This window comes from Phocoena phocoena, chromosome 8 (genome assembly GCF_963924675.1).
Source record: "Phocoena phocoena chromosome 8, mPhoPho1.1, whole genome shotgun sequence".
NCBI classification, from domain to species: Eukaryota; Metazoa; Chordata; class Mammalia; order Artiodactyla; family Phocoenidae; genus Phocoena; species Phocoena phocoena.
The window spans coordinates 99575306-99586100 of record NC_089226.1 but is presented as its reverse complement, the minus strand read 5'-3'; the positions used below and the strand labels follow the sequence as shown (position 1 = coordinate 99586100).

The 10795-nt window shown below is 40.6% G+C and overlaps 1 protein-coding gene across 1 annotated transcript; it reads right to left on the bottom strand.

Moving 5' to 3' along the window:
- Window positions 1–4501: 4501 nt before the first annotated feature.
- On the bottom strand, window positions 4502–10569 carry LOC136127498 (B-lymphocyte antigen CD20-like). The gene is made up of 6 exons (XM_065883048.1): window positions 10423–10569; window positions 9857–9976; window positions 8628–8684; window positions 6670–6906; window positions 5593–5694; window positions 4502–4729 (listed from the first exon to the last, which is right to left on the bottom strand). Exons 1-6 carry the CDS (start codon window positions 10567–10569, stop codon window positions 4502–4504), a joined length of 891 nt encoding a protein of 296 aa, XP_065739120.1.
- Between the last annotated feature and the right edge of the window lie 226 nt (window positions 10570–10795).

Below are 10795 nucleotides of genomic sequence, written 5' to 3'. Positions count from 1 at the left end.
AGAATATTTTCATCTTGCCAAAGGAAACCCAACTAATTAACAATCACTTTCTGTTTCTCCTGCCCCCCTGTCTTCTGCCTATATCTATTTTTTGTTTTTATGGATTTACCTATTATGTGCATTTCATATAAATGGAATCATATAATATATAGTTTCTTATATCTGACTTCTTATACTTAAAATGATATTTTTAAGGCTCATGTATGTTATGACATGTACCGGTACATCATTCCTTTCATGGCTGAATAATGTTTCATTATATGGATATACCACATTTTCTTTATCTGTTCATCAGTTGATAGACATCTGGGTTGTTTCCACTTTTTGCCTATTATGAATAACGCTCCTATGAACATTTGTATAAAAGTTTGTGTGTGATCCTGTGTTTTCACTTTTCCTAGGTATATACCTAGTAGCGGACTACTGAGCCTTACCTTATAGTAATTCTATGTTTAGCTTTTTGAGGAACTGCCAAACAATGTTTCAAAGCAGCTACACCATTTTACATTACCACCAGCAATGTATGAGGGTTCTAATTTTTCCAAATCCTCACCAAGCTCGTTACTTTCTTTTTGATTATAGCCATCCCCATGGGTGTGAAGTCATATCTCATTGTGGTTTTGATTTGCATTTCCCTAGTGACTAGTGATGGGCATCTTTTCGTATGCTTATTGACCATTTGTGTATTTTCTTTGGACAAGTATATATTCAAATCCTTTGCCCAAGTTTAAATGTGTTATTTGTCTTTTCATTGCTGAGCTGTAAGCTTTCTTTATACGTTCTGGATACTAGACCCTTATCAGATATATAATTTGCAGATATTTTCTCCCCTTCTGTAGGTTGCTTTCACTTTCTTTTCAGTGCCCTTTGCAGCACAAAAGTTTTTAATTTTGATGATGTTCACTTTTTAATTTGTTTATGCTTTTGTTGTCATACCTAAGAAACCATTGTCTAACCCAAGGTTATGAAGTTTATACCTATGTTTTCTTCTGAGAGTTTTGTAGTTTTTGCTCTTATATTTAGGCCTCTGATCCATTTTGAATTAATTTTTGTATGTGATATGAGGTAAGTGTCCAATTTCATTCTTTTTTGCATGTGGCTACCCAGTTTTCCCACCACGGTTTTTTAAAATATTATTCTTTTCCCATTGAATTTTCTTGGATCCCTACTGCTTACCTTTTAACATATATAGTTTTTATCACCTCTAGTTAGGCAGTAAGATTTTTGAGGGCAGGGGGTTTCTCTTATATTTAGGTATACCCTCTGTACTTAACAGGTTGCCCTACCCATAGTAGGCGTCTGATGGATAGATTACTAACGTCTGTCTTTCCAACCAGATAGTAAGCTCTTAAAATGAGAGGACTTGCTTATTTTTGCTTACCGGTAGGCTGGGATCAGTAAGTACTTTTGGATGATTGAATTAATGATTTCCCAATGATGAGTTCGTGTCTTACTTCAGGATTTTTGTTCTCCCTTGCAGCAGGATGCATACTAGGTAAGAGTAATTTTCTTACAGTAAGTCACCAAGGGAAGAGGTGAACAAGGGGCAAACATGACTCCATGGGAAAATCCTAGCTTAGCTTTGATTTTGCCACCATATGATTCTACCATATTCATTTTAGATTGTTTGGTCCTCTTAAGCTCAGAACACATAACCAGGTTTTGAATGAAAGGAAACCCCTTTAAGGTTTAGACTTAGGAAATTTTCTGATTTGTGTTTTAGGTGATGTACCAAGAATTTAAAACAAATCAAATCCAAGCTACCATTTCTGTGTATTGGACTTTTCTCTTCTGAAAGTGTAATAAAAATGAATTCCCTGGTTTTTAACCAGTGCCAGTACTTCCTATTGGTGGGCTTTGACAAGGCCTAATGTGTGAAAACATATTTTGAATAATGAGAACAGGAAATATGTTTCTTCCTTGCTCATGGTTTCTGCAGCTATAAAAGTGATTTGCAAAAAAAAAAAAGAAAAAAAGGAAATACGCTAAGTATCCAATTATAGAGGAAGGGTGAATTTATTCTATATTGATTCAATGAAGTGCCAAGTTGCAACTAAAAATAATACTTAAGAAAATTATATACCAGTAAAGAAACATATTTATGATATAAATTTAAGTATAAAAAGATTACATTGTGCAGTGATTGCAACTAGGTAAAATTATGTACTGTTGTGAACTAAGGTGATCAACCATCCTGGTTTGCCTCGGGCTATCTGGTTTTTAGCACTAAAAGTCCTGTATCCCAGGAAATCTGTCAGTCCTGAGCAGAGTGGGGTGGTCCGTCACCCTACTATGAACAAATTGCCTAAGAGATAATTGGGGAGAAGGTCATAGCAAGGATTTTCATTCTTTTCTAAGAGTAGACATCAGTGGTGTCTCGTTATAAGGAGTTAATGTGAGGTCAGAAAAAACTAACTATTTGAGGTCATAAAAATGAATAAAATAAACTAAAATTCTTAAGGAAACCATGAGTTTGGAGAAGGATGCTCATATATATTTCAGAAGTGGAGAAAATGAGATAGAAATAAGATCTTGTCTCTTTTGAAGGTTTTCTCACTGAATTTTGCCTTGAGTCTGCCATTGCCACACCTCTTCCCTTTCCCCTAGTCCAAGGCAGGCACTGGTCCTAGTCTACCACCATATATTCCAGTCACATTCTGGACCGCAGACAGCAAGGAATGTGTTATTAATGACCTGTTCCAGGAAAATTTTCTACAGGAATATGTGTGTGTGGTAGAATATGTTGACGTGAATAGTCGATGTCTTGACATCTTACAGTTCAAACCCAGATTGGGATTATGTGAATATGAGCTTAAGGCTGCTGGAGCCACCCATGGTCAGAATGTTACAAGAGTTAAGAAGATTAGAGAAACACCATGTTGGAGTCATCTGCTGTAGAAGAGAACACACATATAGTTTTATTCATTTAAAGCCATTTTCGAGGACATAGACTGAAACGTCCCACCTCCTTTTTTTTTTTTTTTTCCTAATCACAGGAATTATCTTCCATTGGTGGTCAAAGTGGAAATAGCACTGAGAGTGGAAATTACATTGTCTGTGTACCTACCAGAGTCTGACAGCACTCGGCATGTAGCAAATGCTCAAATGTAGCTGATAGCTTATAGTGACGTCTTCCTAGTTTAACATTCTTTCTATGTAGGGTAGTAACGTCTCTGAGTATGAAAAAGAATCTAGAAATAGGGTAAATATTCCCTGAGATTTGGCATCATAAGTAATTATGTTATTTTCAAGCATGATCTTCTTTCTCAGAATGTCTATAGCACTTAGTGTCTGCATTCTATAATCTGACAGCTAATTGTATATTAATGATTTTTCAAAGGTTGTGAATGTCTAAGTCTTTTTGTCCCCAAGGGGTAAAACCTGACTTCTGACTCTTTTGTGTGTTTCTCAACACCTGTTTCATGCTGGTCAGAGAGCAGGTGCTGATAAAACCTGTTGACTTGGCTCTAGTAGTTTATGTAGACATTGGATAGGCAATTTGGTTATTTCAAGCATTATAGCATTTGAATAAGAAGATCTAGGTATGAAACAGGCTCTCAAAATTACTTGCTGTGACCACTGACAAATTACCTTTACTTATTTATTTACTTATTTTCTCTTTGAACATTTGTAAAATAGGGATAGGGATTTTTTTTCCTTGATCGTGGAAGCTTAATTGCAATTATTTGATAAAATACTTGGTGAACTGGAAAATATTATACAAATACAAGTATTGATTATCCTTTGTAATTTGGGTACTCCTCATGGCACTTTTTCTATCATTCTTTCTTCCTTTGCCTAAAGGCTAAAAGTAGGTAGACAGTGCAACCAAGAGCCTAGAAGAGGAGTTAGGGGAAGTTAAGACAGACGGAGATGTGTAAGCGGTGCTGTTTGTACAAAGACAGGGGTGAGGACTGGCCACTAAGAGCTGCCCCAGTGGGGTGTGGAAGCCACAGTGTCAGCCCCATATAAAGATAGACGGAATGGGATCTTTATTGTACCTCATTATTATTTTTTGCTTTCCGGAAAACAGTGGTGCAAATGAGACTCCTCGAAAAATGTAGATGTGGAAGGAATTAAAGGTAGCTTAGGGACGGCATGGAGCAGTCACTTACATTTTTCATCTGGTGCAGAGTCTGCCTATTGCAGAGGGAAAAAATGAAAAAACAAACGAACTACTACTGCTGTGACTACTACTACACCTTATCCAAGGAACAGACCAGTGAGAAACCACATTCTGAAGCCCTTATTCAGCCTATTTTTTTAACGTAAGAAAGCTGTCCTAAACAAGAAACATGATGATACAGTCTACTACAATGGCCTATGTTCATCCTCTGAATGAGGACGGGGCGAAGGGAGCTGTGGTCACTCCATGCAAAGACCAGAGCGACATGGAGGCTGCGTGCAGAGTGCCTTCAGAAATGGGGGTAAATAAGTCTCTTGGAAGCTGTGAATGTTAATGTCTAAAAAAAAAGAAAACAGAAAACAGAAAAAAACTAGTTTAAGGGACACTATCATTTTCTGTTGGTGAGGCTTCCTGATCTTGGGGAGGTTCTGGAAAGGTTATTTCTGTTTCTTCTTCTTCTTCTTCTTCGTCTTCTTGGACTGGAATAATTTCAATGTCCTCTTCATTCTTTGGTTGGGAAGAAATTTCAATCTGCTCAACCACTTCTTCTTTTATTTCAATTGCCTGTTCCTTTTTTTCTTCTGCTGACAGGAGAACTACGTTCTGGAACACAAAATTGAACCAACTTTTCTTGACCTTTATCACTGGCACATTTCTCAGCAATCTGTATGAATATCAAATGCCTCCTGGTTTTTATGCTATTCATGTTACTTTCTATATGCTTCCCAGTACCAGGATTGATCTCCCAGATGCTCAGATCCTTATCAAATCACTTATCAAGGCTCATCCTCAAGGCGAGCAGACACTTGCCTGGAATGATAGCACAGTGTCTGGGAAATAACACTGCAATAATAGAGGAATTTAGATTTTAGTTTTGACTGGCCTTTATTGGAGATAACCTTGGGAAAGTAACTTTCTCTCTCCAATCCTGTCTTCCTCATCTGCAAAATGAAGGAATTGACGATGATTTCTAAATTCTCTTCCAAAGCTAACATCCTATGGTTCTGAAGCAGTTGATAATAGACCTGTCACTGGGATATTCATATCTCCCAATTGTGGAGCCTCTTTGAACCTATTGTTTTGGAAGAGGGATTAGAAAAAAAGAGGGGAGGAGAAGGGAATACTGAGAAATGAGGTGCAAGAAATAGTGGCTTTAATCAGCCTTCAGCCATCCTGTTTTTATGCATTAAGTATGGAATTCTGAAGTCAAGAGGGATGACTTGAAGTCCAGCAAGGTTAGTAAGAGGATGTACATAGCATAGGACTGTATCCTCTGTCTAACCTTTAAATCTATTTCAGATTTCAAGACACTTTTCTCCATTACTGGTATTTTCTGCTTTCCAGAAATATGCTAGGATCACTTTTCATGATGTTCCCAGGCTCATCAGATTACACTCTGCGTCAATGACTCTTTGTAGATGTGATTTTCCTACAGGGAGTTTGTGAACAGCATGGCTTCTACTTACAGCTTTGGGTCTGGAGCATATTTTTTTCCATTCGTTCTCAACAGTGCCAGCTGTCACAAGTTTCTGGAGGAAGGCAAAGAGCAACATCACTGCAAAAATGCCCTGAAGAACAGAAAAGTGAGGGTGAAAAGGTAATAATGAAAATACAAGAACATGGCTGGTGCTCAGTAAGTGACTGTGGACTGAAAGATCGATTCTTTAGGGAAATAATGACTGACTGTGAGAACTGCTAGTATCCACGTAACCCTAACCCTTAGCACAACTCCTGGCACATAACAGATAGGGCATGTTGCTGACAGAAAGTAAAGCAGTAATAATTAGTTGAAGAATCAATTCTGTGTAGGCGAGAACAATTATTGAGTCCCAAATTGAACTGTATCCAGCTTTAGGTGGTATAGTATCACACTAAGGAAACCTCTCCACACTTGGGAGATGCATTTTTCTCCCCTTCAAGCTCTACACTAAAAACTCCTTGAGGGGGCTTCCCTGGTGGCGCAGTGGTTGGGAGTCCGCCTGCCGATGCAGGGGTCACGGGTTCGTGCCCCGGTCCGGGAAGATCCCACATGCCGCGGAGCGGCTGGGCCCGTGAGCCATGGCCGGCTGAGCCTGTGCGTTCCGGAGCCTGTGCTCCGCAACGGGAGAGGCCACCGCAGTGAGAGCCCCGCGTACCGCAAAAAAAAAAAAAAACTCCTTGAGGCAAATGATGTTTAATACAACTTAGGTTCTTCAGTGTTCATCTTAATCAATAATAATAATAAATTTTCTGTTAATGATATAATAATAATAAATGTTAAAGCAAACACTTAAATAGCACTTTCTTTGTACCAGACACTGTTCTAAGTGCTTTCCATGTATTAACTCATCCCTCAAAACAGCCCTATAAATACTATAAACAGTAATAAATACTATCACCTTCCCCATTTTACAGTTGAAGAAAATGAGACAATGTGATCAGAATTCTTGCTCAACGCCATATAGGCAATAAGTAGCAGACACAGACAGTCTGGATCTAGAGTTGATGGTCATAAGAAAAATGCCATACTTCCTCCCTGAAAATAAATCCAGTTTCACACTTACCAAGAACAAAAACCGTATGCTGTCACAATATTGCATAGATAGAGAGTTTTTGTCAGCGGGGTTAGCTGGTTCACAGTTGTATATGTTAATGTGTGGTGTGGGAGCCTTAGTAAGGTTCAGATTCTCCATTTTAAAAAAATGGGAAATTGTCAGATTAAATATGTCCATGATCAAAAAAATTATTCCAGAAATAGCAGCAAAGAGGCTCAATGAGTTCATTATTATTCTCCCTCTGACCTGAAATAGAGACATAAAGATTTATTAATTGAGTTTAATTACCAATTGAAGAATATAAGCTAGGAAGGAATTCCAGATCCCATTCCCCTGACTCAGAAAGGCACTACACCTAAATCATACTAAGTTCTATTTCTCTCAGTTGTTTTTAGTCTCTTTGTCACTATAAAATGAAAAGCTTCATGTCTGAACCTTGTCCCTTTCGCAGATTTCCCCATCTCACTTATGCCACCACCATCCAATCAGTTCATCAAGAAAACATCCTAGGAGTAATCCTTGTACTTCCTTTCACTGCCACTGCCACCAGAATACTAGTAGACATTCAATACACAATTGTTGAGTAAATGAAATGAATAGTATTCAGATTAGATCACAGTGAAGCAGGATGGTATTGTGGGTATAGGTAGGGAAAGAGCACATAGAGCCCTCTAGGTCTGTACCATCAAGTGGAAACAAGCAAATGGTAACACCTATTCCCTCCCTCTTGCCCCAGGTTGCAGTCAGCCCCAGTCTATCATCTTTCAAAATACAATTAAGGCTGATGTCTCCGGGTAGCACAGGTAAGAGGATGTCAGTGTGAATGTTCTACCTTGCCGAGATGATAAGAGTTCGAAACAAGAAGGTATGTGCAAAAAGTACCATAATGGTGTGGGGTTATTGATGATTATCTTAAGACACATATTTCATCCCTGGTTGTATGACCTACAGATGGCAAGTCAGTAGGACTGACTGTATTTGGAGAATAAATACAACTTGATCTTCATAAACAGTTTTTCTTTTCCCCCAAACTGAGTTTGTCAGACCACCTCTAGACAGGAGCCATCTCAATCTCCTCTATCTCCATTGACTTCGGAAGTGACTCAAATTAGTAACAGCTTAGTAAGTGGAGAAAAGTTGAAGAAGGAAGCTTGCTGGTAAGCTCTTGACCTGTACAGAATCAGGGTTCTTTCTGGGTGTAAATGTGTCCTGAGGGGTTATATGCACAAGACCACTCTAGCTCTTTATAGCCTCTGAAGCACCCTCATATATATTACTCCATTTTATCCTCAGGAGAGTTTCATATGGTAGCAAGGACTATTATCTCCATTTTATAGGTTAAAATTCAGAGGTACAGGGCTTCCCTGGTGGCTCAGTGGTTGAGAGTCTGCCTGCCGATGCAGGGGACACGGGTTCGTGCCCCGGTCCGGGAAGATCCCACATGCCGCGGAGCGGCTGGGCCCGTGAGCCATGGCCGCTGAGCCTGCGTGTCCGGAGCCTGTGCTCCGCAACGGGAGAGGCCACAACAGTGAGAGGCCCGCGTACCGCAAAAAATAAAATAAAATTCAGAGGTACATAGGGGTAAACTGACTTGCTCAGGGTTACAGCTGAAGGTTAACTAGGACTTGAGTCAGTCATAGCGTTGATTAGACAGTTTTCCTAAATGCTGGTCTGAGAGAAATGACAAGATTTTGAAAGAAATCTCAGTCTCACACAGCATCTCACATTCCTAAGACCATAAGCATGCTCTTCAACGATCTGCCTTTAATTCTGTTTCCATGAATATCTCATTTCCATGTGTTTTATGAATGAAATCACAACGGCATCATAGAGGATCTTTTGCTTCTTCGGATTGAGCGATAACTCAGTGCTACTGTAACTCCAAAGGTCTTCAAGGGTCCTTCTTTTCAACCGAGAAAATAGCTACTTCTCTGATGTGTGGGAAAGAAGGACATACGATTACTTGCCAAACTCTTCATGGAGTTTTTCTCCGCTGCTGCCAGGAGTGATCCAGAAATGATATACTGTAAAAAGAGAGGTGGTGGGTGGGGAAGGGCAGGGGCGAGACGGGAGAAGCAGCAGAGAGAGAGAGGGGGGCAGAGAAGGAGATCACTTTTTAACATTGAGAACTGGTTGTAAAAAAGCTATCCACACTTTCAACCACTTTCACTAAGCTATCCCGTCCTTTTTAATGGATTTATTCATTTTTCAGCATATTTCTCCTTTACTCAGCTCAATGCCATGCAGTCCATGCCTTTTATTCAATCAGATGGGGAGCTGTGACTAGGAATATAGTAAGACCAGAGGCAGAATTCACATTTCCACGTCAATTAGTACTCACACTGTGAATCTAAAAGTTTTATTTTCAGTTTTCCTTTTTGTAATTTGGGGAATTGCTCTTTGGAGTTCACAGTGTTTTAAATGGCGTTGATGGCAATGATGAGTGAATTGATGTAGAAGAAATACTTGGCCTGAATGTCGTAGGCACTTCATTCAAACATGGGCTGCTACAGGAAGTGGTCATTATTTCTCATCTTCCTTTTCTACTATTCAAGCTGTAAGATGGAGGAAACTCTTTCACTAATCCATCTCTCCTTGTGCTGAAAATTTCAATCCTGGACCTGTCTTCATAGTCGCATCTATGAAGGTGTAATGGTGATGAAAACATCACCGTCCCATACCACATCCAGACAGGGTTACAAGCTTGGAAAACAGGCATGTGAAACAGCCATAAAGAGTACTGCTCTGCTGATAAGTGAGGGGAGATTTATTTGGGATGGGACTAATTTCACCACGTGAGATAGTAACTAAAGAGAATTGTAGGGAAGAAGGACCAGGTGGGAGGAAGTTTGCTTTCTGAAACACCATGCTCTACAGTCCAAACGTATAGTACCCAGCCCGCTTCATGCTGGACATTGACTTTGGAGAGGTCCTGCTCTGAGAAGTCTTTCCTCCCTGTGTACATCCATGTAGGGCAGCTTTCTCTGAATTCCCATGAAGCATGACCACTGACTCTCAACCATGGGATTCATGCTCAATGCAGTCAACCTCTCTTTCCACTAAATCACGTCAACCAGATAACCTGTTCCCTACTCCTGTGCTTTCCTCAACACAGAAATAACCTGGTATATTCCTGTGGCGCTTTTTAACCTTTTTGTCTGTATCGCCCCCCAAATGGTTGTTAGTTTTTACTTACCATAATGCCTCCCCAGAGAGGGTACCACAGAGTTACGCAGATGGGTGCATAGACCTCCGCATGAAGCAACAGGAGGCCGCCCAGGGCAATGTGGAAGAGCCCATTCATAATCTGGACAGCCTGGGGAGAGAACAGGGGCACTGATGGATGAACTGACGTCATCGTCAGGTCAGAAAGTGAAAGTGAGGCCGGAAGCCCTGGTTCCTGACCTGGATGGGGCTGTGTAAGATGTCCAAAGCAAGCGGTGAAGGTGCCAAGACCTTTGTCTTGTTCTGATTCATTTTCCCCACCACCTGGGGCGTTTCCAAGGCAGGTATATGTGGTATGCTGGTGATGAACTGGGATGGAAGACCCCTAACTATGCAAGCCTCAAGATCAAGTGGCATAAGATCACCATGATAGTCTCTCTGTACGTCCCTGATTTGGCCCCCTGTGTCAGACATAAAGATCACCTCAGGTGGGATCAGATACCTTCCAGTCGGACTGAATTTTGTACCTGGCCTACAGCATCTGCTTCTGTAGGCCAGAGAGTCCCTAGGATGTGGAATGGAGGGCAACTGACTTACCCCCAAAGCCTTAGATTCCCTCATGAAGAAGCTCTGTGTGGCGCCCACCACTGAAGGCACCCTCCTGGGAATTAGTTTCTGAACAGGCTGCATGGCAATAGGGCCTGCCAGGAAAGCTCCACTCATGGAATTTCTGGGCGTCGTCATTTCACCCTCAAAAGTCCTAAAAATAAAACAAATAATAAAATGAGGAGAGAGAGAACAGGATTCTTGGCAGTCTTTTATCTCGTGTTGTGCACCTCTCTGTGGGTGTCACTGAAGGCAGACACGGCCTCTTCCTAGTGACTTTGGATCTAAAGCAAGGCCTCCTGCCATGTTCTAAGGCAGGATCTGGAGGGGGCATCTCATGCAAGGGTTTATGGGCCCAGGGATC

Coding starts and splice junctions, on each gene's coding strand:
- LOC136127498 (XM_065883048.1), bottom strand. CDS start 10,569: ATGACGACGCCCAGAAATTCCATGAGTGGAGCTTTCCTGGCAGGCCCT. Junction 9,977..10,422: donor GGGAATCTAAGGCTTTGGGG/GTAAGTCAGTTG, acceptor TTCTCTCCCCAG/GCTGTCCAGATTATGAATGG. Junction 8,685..9,856: donor CTCTCTGGGGAGGCATTATG/GTAAGTAAAAAC, acceptor CTCTTTTTACAG/TATATCATTTCTGGATCACT.